At 55.8% G+C, this 21,144-nt stretch overlaps 2 protein-coding genes across 2 annotated transcripts in view; both read left to right on the top strand.

The window, feature by feature from the left end:
- Positions 1 to 21,144, top strand: part of LOC149852907 (BOLA class I histocompatibility antigen, alpha chain BL3-7-like) — a 622,447-nt gene that overhangs the window by 356,141 nt on the left and 245,162 nt on the right. The gene's annotated exons all lie outside the window — the stretch shown is intronic.
- LOC149852917 (major histocompatibility complex class I-related protein 1-like) lies at positions 2,742 to 20,041 on the top strand. The gene is made up of 7 exons (XM_090028474.1): positions 2,742 to 2,882; positions 5,145 to 5,408; positions 11,134 to 11,406; positions 11,815 to 12,105; positions 14,992 to 15,216; positions 17,267 to 17,606; positions 18,238 to 20,041. The coding sequence occupies exons 1-7, from the start codon at positions 2,816 to 2,818 to the stop codon at positions 18,380 to 18,382; spliced, it is 1,605 nt and encodes a 534-aa protein (XP_089884600.1). The 5' UTR covers positions 2,742 to 2,815; the 3' UTR covers positions 18,383 to 20,041.

Below are 21,144 nucleotides of genomic sequence, written 5' to 3'. Positions count from 1 at the left end.
TATGCATTAATCTGGCCCTGGGCACAACAGGTTTCAGCCCCCTGGAAACGGGTGGGGCAGGGCAGCCTCCTGGGTGCAGGGTGACCCAGCCAAAGTTAAACCCATGGCTTCAGGTCCAGACACCTCCTCCAACACCTGCTGGGTGCCCTGGCTCCCCAATGGGGATTTATTCAGCACAGAGCAGGTCACCTGGATGAGCCATGGGCCCACTGCAAGAGAGGGGAGCAATGGGGAACGGGATCCGCAGGGAAGGGGGCATTAAAGATTCCCGCTTCTTGGAGGGAAGACAGGGTGAGGGCTTGAGATCTGCCTTCCAGCCAGGGCTCCACGGCCTGTCCCCAGTGGTTCACCCCCATGCCAGCTTGACTGGGAAGCATGAGGCCAGTGGTGGTGGTGGTGAAGGGGGTGGGAGGGAGCCCCTCAGGTGGCTGCTTTGCATCCGATCCCGCACAGGCCTCAGGGCACAAAGTGGTTGCTGATGCCCAACCTGGAGGCCGCTCAGGGCCAGCTTAGGGCAGTGAAGGAGTCACTTGGGGCTTAGCAAACCAGCTGTGCCCACGTAGGGAAAGGAGAGACCTCTGGGTGGGACAGGGACACAGGACAGGGCATGGTGGCAGGGGCTGATGCTGGCTTCTCCAAGCCACCGCTGTGATGCAGCAGCAGCAAAAGCAACTTGCAGACAGTGCTGGGCCATGGCTAGTAAATGGGAGATGGCCATGGAGCACGTCCTGCCTCAACCCATTCCCTGGCCCCTTCCCCACAGCCTGATCCCCTCCAGCAGCAGCCCCGGGCCCAGGGCAGGCGATGGTCCCCACGGCGCTGCCCCCAGCCCCGCAAACAGAAAACGCCCATGTGCCCTGCCCCACTGAAGGGTGAGAGGAGATGAAGTAGTTCCCAGCTGTGATGCGGTGGAGAGCAGCTGGTGCAGAGAAGGGAAGAGCAGCTCTGGGCACCACTGCCGGCCCCTGCGCAGAGCCGGGGGGAGCCCAGATGCCTGGGTTCAGCCTGGCTCTGGCGGGGTCTGGGGGACAGAGCTGCGGGCAGGAGCCCAGACACCTAGGCTCTGCTCACACACGTGTCCCTGCCTGTACCACCCTCTCCATCCCTCCCTGTGCCTGTCTGGCCATGCCCATCCCTGGGCAGCAATGGGGCAGTGCGGGGTGCTCCTGCCTCCCCGCATGGGCTGGGCCGGGGCAGGGTCTCCTCCGTCCGCATGGACCCTCTCAGGACACAGCAGCAGCCTCCGGAGGGGGCAACCCCCTGGCAGGGCTGCCCCAGCCCCAGCCCCGGCCCTGCAGGCCTGAACCCCGTGCGGAGCCGGTCGTGGATCCACGTGCGGGGGCTCAGGGAGGCGCAGCCCTAGCCGCCGGCGAGCTCCCTCAGTTCACAAGCCGGCGGGCGCTGCCCAGGGTGCTCTGCTCAGTGTCCCCTGGGAGAGCACTAGTTTTGACCCTATGACCCGCACGGGCACACCCTGTTTTCTCTTTTGTTGTCCCCCATAATTTATTGCTGTTTTTAAGGCACTGGTCACCCTACCCAGTGGCAGCCCCGTGGCAGTTTTAGGCTTTTAGCTTTTTTACACTTTTAATCTTTTAGCCTTTTAGAAAACTGCCAGGAAGACATCAAGCACTGGACGCCAATGAGCTACCCCTTACCCAGACTGTTTTTAGTTGATGTCTTCTGGTGCTTTTCGTCCCTCGCCACAGCAACACGCCGACTGATGACGACGACCAGCGGGACCCACCCCTTTGGGGGTGGCTTTAACATCAGGTTTGCATGTTCACCACCAGCTGCCATCCACAGGTGACCCATAGAGACCGGCGGTCTACACCGCGACATCGTGAGGACATCAAATAGTCCCCAGCCCTGGTCTCCGACTGGCTCTTCTCAGCCCAGGCCGGTGTCTCCCATCTCTGCTGTGGCTCCTATGGCTGCTGCCAGGCTCGTGGCCCGTGGGATTCTGCTTCCTGGGTCAGACGACAGGTTTGGGGGTTGTGGAGGAAAGCTCAGCCCCGGTCCTGGCACCGCCAAGGCTGGGAGGCCAGAGCACGACCATACGGCCCCATGCTGTGGGTTGCAAGGACCAGACACAACCCTTCCTGTGCAGGCAAAGGCCTGGGCTGGCTCATCCTGCTCCCCAGCCCCGGTGCCAGGGGCTGCCAGACCCAGGGCTGAGGCAAGGCAGAGGGAGCCAGCAGGGTCTGGGAGTGGCTGCGTGGCCGGCAGATGCCCAGGGTTGCTGGTGTCCGCAAGCCATAGCCCAGGGCACACATCCTGCCCCAGGAGGGTCAAGGTGGGAGCTGCTTTGCCATCTCCTGCCAAAGCCCTGGGGGAGGACGGTCACCCCAGGATATCTGAGGGCACAGGGCAGTGCCCAGCCAGCCCTTCTCAGGCCCTGGTGGGGCTGAGCTGGGCACTGGGGCCGACCCTGTGAACTGGTCCTGGGGCACAAGGGCTGGGCTTGTGGGGAGGGCTGGGGCATGCAGGGAGGCTGCAGAACAGAGGAGCAGGGCTGGGGGAAGGGGCTCCGATGGGATGCCCAGGGGTGAGGTGTAGGGAAGGGCATTGTCTGTGCCCCTTGTGCTTGGTAAGGGGCTGGAGGAAGCCCAGCACAGGGCAGTGGGCTCATCTGCCCACCCGATGGGATCCTTGGGTTTGGGTCTGAGAGCAGCAGGGCCGGTTTGGAGCTGGAGCTTCCTGTTGCTTCTCAGTCTTTTGGCTGTGACCCAGCTCCTGTCCAACACAGTGTTGCTTCGGCTCCCGGGGAGGCTTGCACAACTGCCCTGGGCAGGATCCTTGCAGTGAAAACAGCACGATGGCTCCTGAGCTTGTGGTCCTGCTCCTGGTCATGGGGGTTGTGGCCATCCCTGGTGCTGGTGCTGGTGAGTGGTGGTGCCTGCAGCAAGGCCAAGAGGCGTGGGCGGCTGGGGGTCCCCATCCGGGGACTGCAGGGCACAGCCAGGCAGGGGTCAGCAGACTCAGTGCTGAGGTCTGAGTCAAGCTGTGGGGTCTCCAGTGACTTCCATTGCGAGGGGACCCAGTCAGCAAGGTGTGATGGGGTGGGGGGCGGAGGGGCAACAGGCTCAGCTGAGAGTGACCCTCCTTCCCCATGGGGTTGTGGACTGGGAGCGGGACAGGGGAGCTGGGCTCTGTGTCCAGCTGGGGTCAGTGCTTGGGGTCCTCTCAAGGGTGACAGAGGCTGGCGGTGTAAGCACTGGTCGCTGTGAAACACGGTACACAGGAGAGCTTAGAGACTGCAAACAGGAAAGCCTGGCACAGAAACACCCTGCCCTGCAGGGTCTCTGCCCCGCGGGAGCTGCTATAAGGTATTTCTGGGTCCAAAAGGAGAGGAAAAGAAGCGGTGGTACTTCCCGCAGGGCTTCAGGCCTGGGGCTGAGCACTGCTGTGATGGGACCAGAGGGGATGGGGATGGGGATGGGGATGGGGATGGGGAGGGGTTTGGGAGCAGCTGGAAGCAGCCAGAGGCTGCTCTGAGCTTTGCTTGCTCTTCCCTCTGTGCTGCTGTGCTGGGATCGGGGCTGGGACCAGGACCAAGGGGAACAGGGGCAGCACCAGCGCAGGGGGGCAGTTGGCTTCGTGTGTAAGCCAGGCTCTGTGTGTGGCCGGGGCGGGGGCAATGGGTGGTGTTTGGGGATCTCCATCCACAGTCTCACAGTTTCCACCCCATGTTGCCTGGAGGAAAATCTTACTGAAAACAGCTGGGGGGGCAGGGCGGGGCCGGGGAGGGGGTGTTGGACTGAGTTGAAGCAGCAAATATGGTGGCCACCCTATTGTTGCAAAATATTGCGGTTCGTTTCTCGGGAGGCACGCACGCGAAGAAATCTCAGACACACACTTATTAGCAGCACAAAAGGTGTATTTGCAAATAGGGTCGGAGCAGAGTCAAAGACTCAGATTACTCCGAACCCCTGAGGAACTTCTCAGCTGGCATTTTATCCCTTCCCTCCTGGGCACGTGTGCAGAAACAGGAACTCTTACAGCTCATGTCCGTTTCATACAAACATGTATGTGACTACGTCACTTCATCCATCGCATGTATATTATAATTAACTACTTAAGTATGCAGGGCGGATAGGCAAATATGCATCAGCTAATTACGCATGCTCAGAAAGTTCTTTAGGTCACCCAGAGTTTAAATCCCCCCCTTTCAAGGAAACAGTCAGTTGAATTCCAGCTTCTGTAATCTGCATGAGAAGGACCAGGGGGAGTGTGGAGGAGAGAGTGGGGGAGAGAGAGTGATTTAGCATAAGAAAAACTGTAGCAAGGCTAGCCAAGGAAAAAAAGTCCTTGGCAGTGTTTTTTCTTATCAAGTACGAGTTGCAAACTGTGCATTTCTAATAACACTCCATTTCTAACAATATTCTAACAATACTCCATTTACTGTGCATTTCTAACACTATGTTCCCCCCCCACCTGCCTTTGCTGCTGGTTGGCCCAGGGGGCTGCCCATGGTGCAAAGGGAAGGGGCAGCAGGGGGCTGGGGGGGCCCTTGGCCAATCAGCAGCGGGGGCGATGCCTTGAAAAGACCATGAAAATAGCACCAAGTGCCACCAGTGGCCCCTGATTTGCCTCAGCACAAAATCAGTGGCTCTTAGCTCTTGTTTCCTTAATCTGAAACGCTCAGATGCAGCCTGTGCTCATGGCTGGATCAGTTGCTGGGGCTGCCTGTTCCCTGAGACCGTCCCTGGGCACAGCACCCGCGTGGATGGGCATCCAGCGCCCTCCCCTCTTTCCATGTGGCCGTTTCTGCTCAGGGAACCGCTCGTGGCCCGGGAAGAGAGGACCTGCAGCACCTCTGACGGGGTAGAAGGGTGTGTTGCAAGCCAAGGAGCTGGGCAACAGGCTGCTCTCCACAGTCCCTCCAGCCCCAGGCCCTGACTATGCAGCAGGACCATGGCCTGAGAGGTGCTGAGCCCTGGCCCTGCTGGACTGGTCCTGTCCTCCTCCCCGGCCCCAGCCCCTCACTCAGCCGGCTCTGCCCTGCCCTGTTGGCCACGCCGCTCCCCCGCTCTGCGCTTCCTCTCCGGCCTGGCCTGCCGCACCGGGTCCGTCCTGTGCGGCCTCTCCGGGAGGGGGCAGGGAGCACCCGAGGGCACTGGTGCTGACCCGTCACCCTCCCACAGGCTCCCACTCCTACCGGCATTTCTACACGGGGGTGTCGGATCCCGGCCCAGACATGCCCGCCTTCGCTGCCGTGAGCTACGTGGACAACCAGCAAATTCTCCACTACGACAGCGAGACACGGAGAGAGGTGCCACGCGGGGACTGGGTGCAGGGGGCCGTCGACCCTGACTTCTGGGACGCTGAAACCAGGAGCTTGCAGGGCTGGCAGCAGGGATTTGGAGTGAACCTGGGCACCCTTCAGCAGCGCTACAACCAGACCGGGGGTGAGTGTGGGCAGACAGGCATGGGCAGGAGGACCGTGGGACTGAGGGGTGATTGACAAGGGCCTAGGGGAGGCACCTGCCCCTCCTCAGAACGGGGTGGGGGACTGGGAGGGCATTGTATTGTCTCGTGTCCAGTCTGTGTCCTGCCAGCCCGCTCCTCTCTGCTGTCACATCAGGGAAGGACAGGGGCAGTGGCACCTGATCAGTCTTCAGCCAGGGGCTCAGGTGGCTGCACCCCGCTGCAGCCTGGCAGGGGAGGAAGGGCACCGGCTACTGCCCAGCTTGCCCCAGGGGTAGGGCCCTGCAGAGATCCCCGCCTGGTCTGTGCCTTGGCAGACTTCTGGGGTAGGGGCTAGACAGGAGCAGCACTCACGTCCAGAGCAGCCTCCTGCCTGGGATACGAGAACACAAAAGAGATTTTGTGAAAAGCGGGAGGACCCCCGCCACCCGCGGGCACAGACACAGGGTACAGCTCGCACCGGGGCAGGTGGCTTGTCCTGCCACCCCCCCTCAGAGGCACCTGGGCAGGAGGGAGACCCAGCAGGCTCCAGAAGAAACCAGTGGAAGGAGTCCAGAGGCACAGGTTACCCGACTTAATATTAGACTTTAGGAAGTGACGCAGAATTCGTAAAAGCTTGAACAGGAATAGTCTGTTCTCTGATGAGAGCGTTTATTGAGCACCGCAATTTGCAATGGCAAAGAACAACAGAACAGCCTCCCCTAAGCTAAGACACTAGGTCCCAGGAAGGCACAGTGACAGCGCACACGGCTTAGTCTAACTGAAAATGCAACATAATAAGCCAAAGACAACAGAAAGCTGTGTATAAGACTTACATAATCCCAAGGGCAGAGCGTCTCCTCATAGCCAGGGTTTCAGAAAGTCCATCTGGGGGATCTGCAAGTCTTTGTAGGTGTTGCAAAGGAGATCCCACAGGCCTCACCTCTGCCTAGCTTTTGTAAGTGAATCTGCATCTCCTTCTCCCCCTTGGGTGCCTGGACCATACCTGCTTTTCACGTCCCTTCCCCTTGCCCCTTGCCTATAGCGACTCTCACAACTCTCACATGGTCAGCACCTTTCTCTCTTCCAAGTTGCTGGGTTGTTGGTTGTAGCTGTGTTGGTCTAGGGCCATCGGCAGGCAAGGGTCTTTGGGTAGATGTGATATCTGTTATTAGACCAATTGAGTAGTTGGAAAGAGTTCTTGCATGGGTGTCTGGTGCCTCTTGAGTCCGGGGCAGGGGGTGGGGGGCACATGCCCCGCCTGACACCAGTCAGTGGCCCGGGGCGGAGGTCCCTCGGCAGCCAATCCTGCTGACCGGGGGTGGGGCTGGACTCTGCTCCCCTCCCCCGTGGCTGATCTTACTCACTGCAAAAGTGGCACAGTTGCTTTTGCTGGCAGCCCAGCTCCCCAGCTGACGCCTGCAGGGGGGCACTGGTGCTCCCCCATGCACCCCCTATGCATCGCCCCTGGTTCTTGGCAAGTTTTCAGGTGCAATTGCCCTTCTTCAGGCCTAGGGAGTCTCTTCTAGTCTGAGACTCCAAGGAATGACAGAAGCTAAGCGTAGCAGGATGTCAGTGAAAACGTAAATAGGTAGAAATTAAGCAGACAAAAAGGGAGAACAGATAAGGGAGGTGGAAGCAGGCAGGGGAGGGAAAGAGACAGCAGTGATTGAATACAAGGATAGAAAGAAGCTGTTGGTGAAAAAAAAAGGTAGGCAATAGGAAAACAGGAAAGAGGGACACAGAAAGAGTGACAGGAAGTCATGGAAAATAAAAAGGGAGACATAGGAAAAACAAAAGGTGAAACAGGGAAGCGAGGGGGAAGAAAGCAGTGGAAAAGGCTTAAAGGAAACATGGCAGTGATAATAGTCCAAGGTGAGAAAGAGGAAAAGAAAAAGGAAAAGGAGGAAATCAGGGAGACAAAAGGCAGATCAATGGGGAGGAGGGGAGAAAGGTGAGGGGTGTGGAAGATGTGGCAGAAAGCCACCTTGTTTCTCCCCAAAATCTCTGCCCTGTGACTCTGTGATTTGATGGGCCAGCACGGAGGAGTCACACCTCAGCCTGTCTCTTTAGGTAACCTGAGCTGGCTGCAGTCCTGGGGGACGGGGGAACCTGCTCCCTCTGCCCACGGGACTGGTATCACCTACCTGGGGGGGGGGTTTCTACCTGGGGAGCTGGAATCTGCCCGGTAACAGGTGATGTATTTCAAATTGGTTGGCTGACAGCCAACTGGGGCTGACCTCCACTGGCCCAGGTGAGTGAGGTCACAGGGGCTATATAGGTTGGGCGGGGGGGAGGCTCGCTTTCTTTAGCCATGAGGTGAAGCAGCAGCAAAGCAGGGGAGACAGAGAAGCCTTACCATCGGGACTGAGCTCCCTCTCACCCCCAGACTCCAGAGGGGAAACTCAACCAGCCTCTGGAAGATGCTTGTGAGTAGGCTGCTCAATCGGATTAGATATCTAGCTGGCAGTAACACAGATGCATAATCAAAAGGCTACCTCAGCCACACTGTTTGCTCCTTAGGATTTCTAAGATATTGCTCAACCCTGTACCCTAGTTTCCCCTACCCCCTGTAATCAATAAAGTTCTCCTTTGTGACTGGTGTGGGAGACTTATTGAGGGGTGGGTCTAAATTATGCCCAAGAGACCCCTTAGGTCTGCGGACTACGGGAGACTTTGCTTTTTGCCCCCTGACTTGGGGAAGTGCCCCAAGTGCCTGTACCGGGTCGAGTACCCGTCGGACTATTAGGCCTGTGTTTCCCCGAGGACACAGGGCCGAGACAGTCCCTTCTTGGGGTGGTGGTGGCACGTTACGCCCAGACTAGCGAGTGTGCTCTGGGAGAGGGGTCGGCCGAGCATAAGGCGCCCCTAGGGAGGCATTCGGAGCCTGGCAGGGGGTCGGGCGCGGGGGGTGGGCAGCTCAACGCAGGAGCGCCCCCTCCTGGCCCGCCACAGAAGAAGGTAAGGGGTGGGTCAGGCAGGTACCTAATGAATCAGATGTCAGGCAGGTTGTAATGCATCATAAATCCAATGTATATGTTGAGTCCGTGGTTTTTTGTATCCAGTAGATTTATGAAGCGACGTTCGTAGCCTTGTTTCCGGAAGGTGTTTTGCAAGTTCCCGTTGAGGACTAAAACTGAAAGATGGGCGAGGAATGATTGTCTTGTGAGACTATTCCAGTCTCTCACCCACCCCTTACAGGGTCTGCTTTGAAGAGTAAATGCAGTTCCCTCCTTTCTTTGATCACACCAGCCCAAGCTATCCGGGACCCTCCTATCAGCTCACACATATGATGACTGTGCCAGGTCTTTGCCAACAGACCAGAGCACGCCCCACCTCACAGAGCCAAGAGCTCCTTCTGGGGCTGGGGCTGCCTTGGGCTGTGCTGCCCACCCCCATTGTAGGGCCTGCAGTACCTCAGTCTAAGTGTCCTCTCCCTTCCTGGGCAGTGCCATCTCCTGGGGAGGGTCCTGACCCCAGTCATGGTAGAGATCCCAGCCCCATGTATGGTGGAGGTGGAGGTGGAGGCTGCCTTCTTCCCGAGCGCTAGTGAATGACTTGGTGTCAGGCACCAGGAAAGCCAGGGGAGGGGGCCAGATCCTGTTCTCCCCGCTCCAGTGTCAGCTGCAGGGTCTGGCTGGAGCCCCCTGCCCTGCCCTTCCCCAGCCCACACAGGGGAGGGAGCCTGCCTGCCCTGTGCCCCCAGAAAGAGGGAGCGTATCTCATCCCACTGCAGACTTCTCCCCGCTCTGTCCCCACTCTCCCTGCAGCCCCGTTACCATGGGCAGGTGCTTTCTCTTGTCCTCCGCCTGGTCCCAGTGTCCCTACCATCTCCCACCCCTCAGTGCTGCTTGCAAACGTCCTCTGTAACCCGCCTCCCCAGGCTGCTGTCCACAAGCCCCTGTGCCCTGTGCTGTGGTGCTCCGGTCTCGGCCAGGGACATGGGCCACCGTGCGTGGGGGGCGCTGAGCAAGAAGAGGCTGGGACTGCGGGTAAAATGTGGAGGGGGCGCAGAGGAAAGGTGGTGGCACAACAGGCAGGGAGGGGGTTGAGATGAGCTGGCTGTAGGGTCAGAGGGGTCCTGGCTTGGGGCAGGAGGGTGGTGAAGGGGCTGCTGGTCCATAGAGGAGCTGGTGTGGGCACCAGGGCTGAGAGCAGGGCAGGGAGGGGCTTGGAGGGGCAGGAAGGGACCAGGCGATGGGAGGAGGTGTTGGGGGTGTGGAGAAAGTGGGGTAGGCGGGTTTTCCTCTGCTGGGTTAAGGAAGTCATGAACACTGACTAGAAGGTATGTGTGTGCATGTGTGTGTGTAACCCTACACACGGTGCTACCCCACGGCCATGTCTGGATTCAGGGTCCCGGCGTGTCAAATAGCCTCGGTCAACCCTCCCTAAGGCTGGGGCCACCTCTCCGTGGAGTGCTTTTCTGTGGTTTCCCCACACACGGGAGTGCATACAGTCTAACTATTTACACAGTTTATTATTTCTAAACAGTCAACCTATGAATGAGGTGAATGGCAGAACAGGATATCAATAGTCTAATTGTCAAAGGCAGGTATCAATGAACTAAAACACTGTGTACACATTGAATCAGACACCCACGGTACAGCTCCCCAGCTTAAACCCTGGGACTCGGTGACTTTCCGCCGGAGCACGCCGGGTTAGCCAGACACCGGCTCTCCTACGCGCTGGCGCACAATAGCCGCGCTGGTGCTGCTGCTCCAGTCCGTCCTGCTCTCTGCTGGAGCCTGCGTGGGGAGGAGCAGCTCCTCTGCCCCGGCTGTCTGTGGTATCTGCAAAGACACACACTGTCCCCCCTCCCCAAAAGCACTTTTCTCCAGTTCCAAGACCTGGCCCCTTGTGCTGATAACGGACACAGCCCTGGGTTTATCACCCCCCTTGACCCCAGGCCAAGTTAAATCTCCCCAGAGCCTTCCCCGACCAGCACCCTGCCCTCCTAGGCAAGTCTACCGTACTACTCTTTTTTTTTCCTCCACACCAGTCCCTCTGCCTCACAGAGGAAAAAAGGATACCAGGGTATCTTCTCCCCGTCACTAACGGCAGCTCCACTTCACAGGCCGGCTCCAGGGTGGCTCCTCCCTGAGCTCTGCGGTCCTGGCTCCTTCCCTGTCTGAGCCTGGCTGAGTCCCCGGGCCGAGTTCCCTTCCCTCTCCTGCCCCAGGAGCCAAGGAAAAACGTGCACCTGCTCTTGCGAGCAACAGCTTTCTACAAAATGTCCTGCTCTGCCTTTGCAGGGATCCTGAGCCCTGCTACAAATCTAGCAGCAGCTGTTATATAGAGGCATATATTTTTACCTAAAAAAAAAAAATTCACTGCTCCAGCTCCACTCTCACTGTCCCTGCTGCCCCGTGGGGAAGCTTTATGGCCCAGGACTGCTGCCATGAAGAAAAGCTCTGCTCTGTTTTCCAGTCTGGATTTGTCCCAGCTGGTTTCACCCTGCCCCTTCCTCTACCAACCTTGCCCTTTACCTTCCAGGGGCTCGTTCCCACCACCCCCAGCCGCGGGCTCCTGAATTCCCAGGGTGTGCATGGGCTGCAACTGTGTCCCCTCGGCCTTGTTCTCCATGAACAGAGCTCCCGAGCTGTCCCAGAGTTAGCCCCCCACCCCGCCATGAGGTGGGCTCTGCCCTGCCCAGCCTGGCAGCCTTTGGCAGCACCTGCTCCCTGGGGCTGCGACCCTGACCCAGGCCTGGATCTGTGTCTCTTTCAGGGTCTCACATGCTCCAGCTCATGTACGGCTGTGAGCTCGGCAGAGACAACAGCATTCGAGGCCATGCGCAGTTTGCGTATGACGGAGAAGACTACATCAGCTACGACCCGAGCACGCACACCTGGGTGGCAGTCCCACCACAGGCCCAGATCACCCAGCGCACATGGAACGCGGACGCGGCCGGTCTTCAGCAAGCGAGAGCCTACCTGGAGGGGACCTGCATCGAGTGGCTGCGGAAGTACCTGCAGCACGGGAAGGCAGCGCTGCAGAGCAGTGAGTCTTGGCATCACCCAGGGCAGCACTGACCAGGGCACCTCCTCCCTCTGTGTCTGGAGTGGCAAACGCTGCATCCCAGGCCTGCCACTGGGCAAGACCCCTGCCCTGCCGTGGGACACAGCATGGCCTGTTCCTCCCTGGTCAGGGCCCCCAGCTGAGTGAAGCTCCAGCCGCACGTCTGAGAACCAGCTGTATCAGAGCCTGTTCCTGCGGTCCCGAGGCCAGAGCACCCGTGTCTCCTGCCCCTGTGCTCCTGGCCCGACACTGTCTGCTCCTGCCTGAAATGGCCAATGGAGGCAGCTGTGCATGGCCCAGAGCAGGGGCCCAGCCCGGCCTCCTGGCAGGGTCTTGGGTGCAAGCGTCCAGCAGGAACAGTCTCACTAACAGGTGTCTCCATCCTCCCAGAGCCCCCCGTGGCTCAGGTGAGTGACAGGTCATCCCGAGATGGACTCACCACCCTGTCCTGCCGGATCCACGGCTTCTACCCCAAGGAGGTGGCTGTCGTCTGGCTGAAGAACGGGGAGCCGCAGCCCCAGGAGACGAGCCTCTCAGGGGTTGTTCCCAGCGGAGACGGGACCTACCAGACCTGGGCCACCATCGAGATCGACCCCAGCAGCAACCACAAGTACACCTGCAGTGTGGAGCACGCGAGCCTGGGTGCAGACCTGCGAGTGGCCTGGGACAAGAGCAGGACAGGTGAGTGACCCCTGCATGGGAGGGAGGAGACCCCAGGCATTAGTGAGGGGAGAGCCTGATTGTGCAAGTAGTGACCCCAGACTGGAGCCAAATACTAGGTCAGTTCCTGCCCGGTGCTGCAGTCCCTTTGGCTTCTACACCTCGTGTGTCTCATTCCCACAGCTTAGAGGAGCCCGGTAGACCCTGCGCCACCTCCTGAGGAGCCCATGGAGGAGGACAGGGAACAGCACAGAGCCACACACTGCCGCCCCTTTGCACCTTCAGAGCACCTTCATTTTGGTCATGATTTTGCCAGAACTCCTGTGTGAGTTATATCTGCCTTGCTGGGGCCTGTCTTCGGAGGGTTGGTGGGTGGGGGTGAGAGTCGAGGATTGCTTTTGGCTGATCAGCTGGTTGCTGATCCTCAGCCAGTTTGAGAGTGCGTGCAGCAGTGGGGTGCCAGCCACACCTCTCCCTCCCCTTGGATGAGATGCTATAAAAGCCCCAGATTCCCCCGGCTCCACTACCAGCAGTGCCTGCATTTCTGAAGATGAGGGTATCAGACTTCCTGCTGCTTCTGTTGCCCTTCTTTGCAAGGAGCTCAGGTAAAGCAGGTGTTCCTTCTGCTAAAGGCTTAACATATGCTCGTGGGATTTTAACTTGGGCTGATTGCTGGGAACTGATTTCAAATGTGAAATATTTCGGAAAGTGTTGGTGGTTTGATGAAATGCGCACAGGCTTGATCCAAGCTTCGGCGGTTGTATACTTCAAGTGCCCAGAACTTGGTGCTGCCCCACCATGCAGATGTTGAGATGGGGCCCCTAGGGCTTGCAGAGCCAGGTGCAGCCAGCTGTGCGGACGGTGCCGGGGGTAGGGCCGGGTGCTTTCAGGAACGAGAACTCTAAGGCGCTCTTTCCATGGCAGTGCATCCAGGTAGTTGGAAAAGCCTGAGACAGGGGCCTAACTGGGGCTTGACTCGCTGCCATGCAGCAGTAGGCCGGAACAGCCTGAGCACCCAGTGCAGCTCAAGCCAGTGCCTCCAGGACCTAGGTGTATAGGTCTGCTTGGGGGACGCTGGAAGTCCTGACAAGCCCAACTGGAGCTAGGGCTGGGGCTCTCGGCATTTCCAGGGTCTGTGACCCCGGGCTCCTGTCCCAGGTGGAGAGTTCAGAGCCGAGGTCTGCCCTGGACCGCTAGGTTTCCAGGCCAAATGACTCGCTGCTATGCTGGGCAGCCCAAAGAGCTGGGAGCCTGGCAGACTGGGGATTTCCAGTTCCAGGCCAGATCAACATTGCATCGTCGCCCTTGAACCACAGCTTTCAAGTGGCTGTTGGGTGCACGAAGGCGTACTGCGTTTGGAAACACCATGCGCTGCTGTTCCAAGGCCAATTTTTGAGATTTCCGGTTTGGAGGGAAGTCTCAAAATATAGGGCTTTCCTCCAAACCACACTAAAACCCCCCAAGCTACCTGTGTACGATATATCCTTAATTTCAGTCAGCGCTGCACTTAACCCCGCTGAGGCATGGGGGAGGATTAAGAACCACGCTGTGTGCAAACAGAGTTCGTGATGTGACCGTGAGCTTTTCCTCTGTACTTGAACTATTCCTACACCTTCACCCGATGGCCATGGCAGTCCAAATCAATAACAATGATAGCATACGCAGTTTCTTTTCAAATCGTTTCAAAGACTTTTCTGTAGGCCTTGCGAACTCAGGTGGTTGCTCCATTGCTCTCCACCATAGGTCTCTCTGTGCCCCTCCTGCTAAGGCAGAGGTGGGCAAAATACAGCCTGCAGAGTGATTTGGCCCTGCCCACGGTGAGTGCCTCAGCCCCCTGCCCTGTGCCAGCCGCAGCTCACCCCAGGATGCCCACACAGAGGCGGCAGCCCCCAGCCCTGCCGGCTCAGTGTCCACTGGAGCAGTGGCACACTGACAGCGGGAGCCACAGTGAGGGACCTGCATCTGGGGGCCATGGAGCCAGCCCCCGCCCCAGATACAGCTCCCCACCCTCCTCCGTGCAGTCTCCACTGGGGCTCCTGCCACTGCTGCTGCCCCCATGCTGCGCTGCTCCACACCTCTCCACCCCATGCCCAGCTGGCAGGGCTGGAGGCTGTTACTGCTGAGCAGGCATCCTGGCATGAGCTGTGGGCTGGCGTGGGACAGCAGTGCCCCAGCGCTGCCTGCCCTCCCCAGCCCTGGCCTGGTTCTGGATGCTGCAAGTGCGCGGCCGAACCAGGTCTGCTCCTCTCTGCTGCCGGCAGGCTGCGTGCCCCAAGCCAGGAGAGGGGACAGGCTGGGGAGAGGGAGGAAGGCTAAGATCCCTTCACTTGGCAAACTCGGCCATTCCACGTGGCCGTCCCCTGGCCTTGCCTCCCGAGCCCCCCCACAGGGCTCGCAGCCCTCCTCTGCCCACTGCGGGTGCTGCAGACCCCCAGCGAGGGCCAGCAACAGCTTCCAGCTTTGCCCTGGCTCCGTGCTGTCACTGCCTCATGATCCTGGCTCTGGCCCCAGCCCTGGCCGTAGCTCTGGGGAGCCTCGTGGGCAGGGTGCATGAGCAGGTGGGGAGCTGCACCCAGTGCAGCAGGGTGCGGGAGGGCCCTCTTGTGCATTACTCAGGTGTGGGGCAGGGAGCACTTGCACACACATGGCCCCGACCGGTGCTGCCTGTGCAGGGGGTGGCCACCGCTAATGTGGCCTGCGGGGGCACGTGGCCCCGACTGCTTTGAAGCTGGACAGTCCTGCTTCAGACGGTAAAGTGCTTGGTCTATCAGCCACGTGACTGGGATCTGGACACATGAAGGACTCGTAGACTCAGCCACATTGATCCCAGACTTTTCTTCTTTTCCCCGCTTTCCCTCCTCACACCGACAAGTCCATCTACATGGCTCTTTTTATTATATTTTTCAGCTCTGGATTGCATGGAGGTACCAGGGTCCTTAACTCAGATTGATGCCAGTAATGGGCAAGTGTTCGGCGTGAACAGCGGAGGCAGTATTTACTCACTGTACGGAGAGGCTTTTGTGCAGGTGCCGGGCTCCCTGCAGCACGTCACGGTGGGCCCCGCTGGAGTCTGGGGCGTGAACAAGAATAACATCTACAAGCTGGTGGGTGGCACCTGGCAGCAGGTCTCAGGTATGGTATAACATTGGATATGTCACAAGGAGATGGCTAGTAGGATCCCTGCTAGGATTTTGCACCTGATTTCAAATTCTTGCCCCAGATGTCTCCCAGAGCTGCAGTCAGAGAGGCCCAGCCTTCCTCACCCCCAGCAGTTGGATTTGCTGTCATGGCCAGATCTGCCCGCCACTACTCCAGCTCCTTTTTTCAGTGTCACGAGTTATGAAACGATCACTGGTGGTTACAGTGAAGTGTTGGTTTTCGTGGTACTACAAAGGTCCCATACAGATTGGTGTTGCTGATCTCCTTTATGGATTTGACTTAAATCCATTCTTTTGTACCTATGTGGTTAATGGAATGTGTCAAAGTGGATTATGCAAAAGTGAATCCACTGTGTAAAATCCCTGCTCCAATATGCACCTGTATTCCAGAGCTTGTTGCTCATTCCCGTGTTTTATGCATTTCTTACTGCACAATAGTCCACCTTCAACGAGAAGGCTTGAGAGAGGCTCTGGAGGGTTAAAGCCCATCCCCTGGCACGGGTCTTTGAAAACTCCTGGCCCTCTGGTGTAGTGCCCAAAGACTGGAAGAAGGCCAAGGTAGTGCCAACCTTCAAGAAAGGGAGGAAAGTGGATCTGGCTAACTATAGGCCCATCACCCTGACTTCTGTCCCAGGGAAGATCTTAGAAAAGTTTATTAAGGAGGCCATCCTTAACAGACTGGCCGACACCAACATCTTAAGGGACAGCCAGCACGAGTTTTTTGCGGGTAGGTCTTGCTTGACCAATCTCATTTCCTTGTATGACCAGGTGACCTATCACCTGGACAAGGGAGAAGAGATAGATGTCCTATATCTTGACTTCAAAAAAGCCTTTGATCTGGTATCGCATGATCACCTCTTGGTGAGACTGGACTATTGAAGCCTTGGGTCTACCACGATCCGCTGGCTGGGAAATTGGCTTCGTGGTCGGACCCAGAGGGTAGTGATTGATGGCAGTCACTCATCGTGGTGCCCTGTGACCAGTGGGGTCCCTCAAGGCTCTGTCCTGGGACCCATACTGTTCAACATCTTCATTAACGATGCGGACATCGGAGTCAGGAGTGGACTGGCCAAGTTCACCGATGACACTAAACTTTGGGGCAAAGCATCCATGCCAGAAGACAGGAGGGTGATCCAGGCTGACCTGGACAAGCTCAGCAAATGGGCGGACGAGAACCTGATGATGTTTAACACCGAAAAATGCAAGGTTCTCCACCTTGGGAGGAAAATCCTGGGACGTCATTCTCCCCTTGTACTCGGCCTTAGTGAGGCCGCAGCTGGAGTACTGCATCCAGTTTTGGGCTCCACAATTCAAAAAGGATGTGGAGAAGCTGGAGAGAGTCCAGAGGAGAGCCACACGCATGATCAGAGGTCAGGAAAACAGATCTTACGATGACAGGCGGAGAGCCATGGGACTCTTTAGCCTGGAAAAGCGCAGGCTCAGGGGTGGTCTGATGGCCACCTATAATTTATCAGGGGTGACCACCAGGATCTGGGGGAACGTTTGTTCACCAGAGCGCCCCAAGGGATGATGAGGTTGAATGGTCATAAACTACTGTGAGACCATGTCAGGCTGGACATGAGGAAGAATTTCTTTACTGTCTGAGCCCCCAAGGTCGGGAACAGCCTGCCATCAGAGCAAATTGGATGCTTATCTTGTTGGGATCCTATGACCCCAGCTGACTTCCAGCCCCTGAGGTGGGGGGCTGGACTCGATGATCTCCCGAGGCCCCTTCCAGCCCTAATGTCTATGAAGCCAGTATTTCCAAATCTGGATGTACAGATGTTTGCTCCTAAATAAAACATCTGGATAATAGAATCCAGGAGTCCCAGGATCTTGGCCCCTTTTCACTCTAAACTACAGTTGTCTGTACCTGAATGCCGGCTCTCCCACTCCTCCACCTCCCCATCCTGATTCTTAATGTATTTCTTACTGAATTACCAGCAGCTGATTGACTTCCTCATTTGCTTCTTGCTAGCACAGCCCTTCTCTGTCCTTAACAGAACTTTCCCTTCACATTTCAGGGGCACTCAAGCAGATTGATGCAGGAGGAGACCAGTTTGTTGGTGGTGTAAATTCAGGTGATGGCATTTACTGCCTGCCCCGTACACCGACTATCTCTGTGAAGGATGGATCCTCGCTGCCCTGGGTCAATATTGCAGGAGCACTGAAGTACTACAGCTGTGGGCTGCGGGGCTGCTGGGGAGTTGCCTCTGGTGATTCTATCTATTTTCGGCATAAGGTCACCTCCGAGTCTTGCGTAGGATCCAGATGGCAGCATATTGATGGCAGTCTGTCCATGATTGAAGTTGGCACTGAGGGGTCTGTCTATGGAGTGTCGAGTGCAGGAGAAATTTTTCGCAGGTACAGTACAGGGGAACGTGGGGTGGGGGTGGGGGAACTGGTCCAAGATAAAGACCAGGACTACTCATGCCTGTCATGATAAATTTTGGAAGCACAAGATATTACCCAATATTGCGTAGGAGGCCAGATACTCATGGATTCAATACTGAACCGAGCCCAGGACTTCCCATCACCCATATGGCCTTTCGTGGCCACTTTCTTGTGCCTAATTGGAATAACCTGCAATACCTGTCAGCTGCAAGGTGCATATCTAAAGCCCAGACCAGGGAATTTTCTTTGCATCTACACTGTCCCATCAACTTTTTTTGGCGGGGGATTCCTTGTTAACTGAAGAAAGAGCTCTGCTAAATAATGAAATAAGAATATTCTGCAAGCTGAAGGTGTATTTTCTTCCCTTTTCCCTTCACTGAAGACAGAGCTGGCATCACTCAGCTGTGACTCTTCTATCTGAATAAATTAGATGTGGGCAGTCATTCAGGAGGATGGGTGCTCTGTGCACAGCTCTGAAGCTGTGGCAGTAAGTGTAAACCAGGAAAACTGTTTTGGTCCCATTGAAAATCTATTTTTCCATGCAGTGGGAGCTCTTTGCAAACCTGACTTACTAACATCAGCCCTGGATGTTTTCTTTCAGGGATGGGATAACAGACAGCAACCCTTTGGGGACCACATGGACCCGGATACTCGATTATATTTGCAGAAGCAAACATGTGTCTTATGACCTGGGACTGTTGTGGGTTGTCAATACTGAGGGGAAAATCATGAAATGCCGAGTCTAAATCACAACCCATGATCTCCACAGAACAGAGATCAGCAATGTCTACAAACACTTTCTTGCTTGTTGTGCACTTCTGTATTTCTTTTCCTTATAGTAGGCTGAAGCCCTTGTTGCTAGGACAAAATCCAACAAGAAAGATCCATAAAGTTCAGTACAGCCTGCCAATGCTATCCCTCTGTCCTCTCACCTATACTTCTTCATCCTGTAATTGAATGCGATAGCAAGAAATTGAAACCAGCTCAGTTCAAGCTGGAAGTAAAGTGTAACAAAGTTTAAACAATGAGGATTATCATCAACCCTGGGAACAGATCACAAGGCAGGTCTCCATTGCTTACTGTCAAGACTGGGTGGCTTCACAAATCTGATCTATTCCAAGTCAAACACAGGTTGTTGGATGTGATGCAAGGAGCGCTGGCTGAAATCTCTAGCTGTGCTGTGGGAAATCACTGTAAAGGGTTCGAGTGATTGTGGCCTTAAAATCTATTAATCTACCAGTGCTCATTACATTGGTGATGCAAAACATTTCCTATGCCCAGACAGAAGACCTTCTATAGGAACTAGAAAGAAAAATTAAGTGACTTCATTAAGTAATTTTCCCCACCCGCCTAAAGAAATCACCGTCACTAGCTAGGTGATGGTTCTGCCTAAGTTAACTTGATGTCAGCCTCTCCATTTCTGAGGGCCTTAGCATGATCCATTTATAAAAAGCTAGAAAGGGCCAAGAAGTTATACAAGAGCAGTGCTGATTTCTGCACAAATGCACACATTTCCCTTCAAGCAGAATTCCAATGGCGAGATCCCTCCAGTCACTCAGGTTAGTCTCCTGCTATCACAGACAACCACAGCATCTAACCCAGTCATGTCAAGGTTGTGTCCCCGTGGGTCAGAGGAGTGATACGGGGCCGGACTGAGGGACAGCTCAGACCCGGCCTTGCCCCAGTCTAGCACGCAGGGCCACGCTATCCATCCTGCAGGTCTGGAAGTTTGGCAGGCAGGGGAGCAGCAATTAGCTGCCAAGTTTTTGAACCGTGGGGCTTTGGCAGTCTGGGTAACATGGCGCCTCTGCCGGGCGGATGTGGCCTGAGGGCCTGGGCTAGAGACTCCTCAGTGCAATCACTTTCGCAAATTGGTCGAGCACCAGCTTAAAGTGTGTTAGGTTTGTTGTCCCCAGTACTCTTATTGGAAGGTGCTGCCGTACCATCGTGTGTTGAATACGGGAAACTTGCTTCTAATTCCCTGCTTTAATTTGTTCGAGGATAGATTACACCTGTTATTTACCTCACTAAGACAGAATAGCTAAATGCAGTTGCTCTTTACAGTCTCTAGGAAAAGTGGTGGTAAAAACTTTTGTTTTCTACTTTCTTGTGGAAGAGGCTGGGCTTTTCCTGAGTTCTAGGCCACTGGTTCCCAACCTTTTTTATACTGTGGACTTGCATGGCACTGGGATGGAGCAAGCGGAGCCATCTGCCTCCTTTCTGGTACTGCCCCCCCCACCCAACTTCAACTCCGCATGTGATTGCCGGCGATAGAAGCTGGTTGCCTGGGTGGACAGACTGGAGTCTGAGCAGGGAGCTCATGCCATGGCCCAGCACCCTTTGTGGACCGGTGGTTTAAACCTCTGTTTTAGGCTGTGCTTATGCTAATAAAACCTTTCAGCATCCCATGCTTCCTCTCTGTTCTCTTGGACTTACGTATTTTCTGGAATCAACACAACTACACTACCAATTGGTCTTCTCACCAGGGCGCCTCTTGGGGTAACAAGGAACGATGGTCACAAACTGCCAGAGAGCAGATTTAGGCTAGATATCAGGAAAAACTTCTTCATGGTAAGGGTGGCCAAAACTTGGAATGGGCTCCCAGCGGAGGTGGTGCTCTCCCCTACCTGGGGGTCTTTAAGAGAAGACTGGATAGGCATCTGGCTGGAGTCATCTGACCCCAGCACTCTTTTCTGCCAAGGCAGGGGGTTGGACTCAATGAACTGTTGAAGGCCCTTCCAGCCCTAGCATCTATGAATCTATGAATCCATAAACTCAAGTTTGGAGAATACTGGTGTACCAGGGAATCAGGAGCCTAGACACTAAAGAGAAGTATTCTGTCAAAAGGAAATATGCTGAGCTTTACAATAAGCAATGGACATAAAAGGCAACCAGAAGAGGTTCTACATGGGAAAAAATGTTCCTAAGAAAAATGAGAGCAACTAAGAGATGATTCAGAGAAAGTGAAAACTATTCAGTCTCTTCACAAAAATGTTTGTAAGCGATATTTAATTGTAACAAGGACATAGGGGTGTAGATCAAAGTATGGAAAGAAGAGGTTAAAATACATTGTGCATCCATAAAGATATTATACACACACACCCCACACATTTATAAGGTGGAAATCTATTTCCCTTTGTGTGTCTAAATGCCACTTACACTCAGAAAGTGATTCTGTTACACCTGCAGTGTGCACAGGTAGACCGAGCATGTGCAGTAAGCTACATACTTATAGAATCATAGATTGTAAGGGGCTGGAAGGGACCTCAGAAGATCATTGGGTCCAGCCCCCTGCACTAGGCAGGAAAGACTACTGGGGTCAGGTGACCCCAGCAAGGTGACTCTCCAGTCTCCTCTTGAAGATTTCCAGGGTAGGTGATTGCACCACCTCTGGAGGGAGCTTATTCCACCGTCTGGACACTCTAACTGTGAAGAAGTTTTTCCTAATGCTGAGCCTGAATCGGCCTTCCAGGAGTTTGTGGCCATTATTCCTGGCTTTCCCCAAGGG

The sequence above is a fragment of the Crocodylus siamensis genome, chromosome 15 (genome assembly GCF_052110815.1).
Source record: "Crocodylus siamensis isolate JL-2025a chromosome 15, ASM5211081v1, whole genome shotgun sequence".
NCBI lineage: Eukaryota > Metazoa > Chordata > Crocodylia > Crocodylidae > Crocodylus > Crocodylus siamensis.
Note: the sequence above shows the minus strand (reverse complement) of the source record. Positions and strands in the feature narration are given on the sequence as shown.

Excerpts from the sequence above, each read along its gene's own strand:
- LOC149852917 (XM_090028474.1), top strand. The coding sequence starts at position 2,816 with ATGGCTCCTGAGCTTGTGGTCCTGCTCCTGGTCATGGGGGTTGTGGCC. Across the intron at positions 2,883-5,144 it reads CATCCCTGGTGCTGGTGCTG|GCTCCCACTCCTACCGGCAT; the intron begins GTGAGTGGTGGT and ends ACCCTCCCACAG. Across the intron at positions 15,217-17,266 it reads CACCTGGCAGCAGGTCTCAG|GGGCACTCAAGCAGATTGAT; the intron begins GTATGGTATAAC and ends TTCACATTTCAG.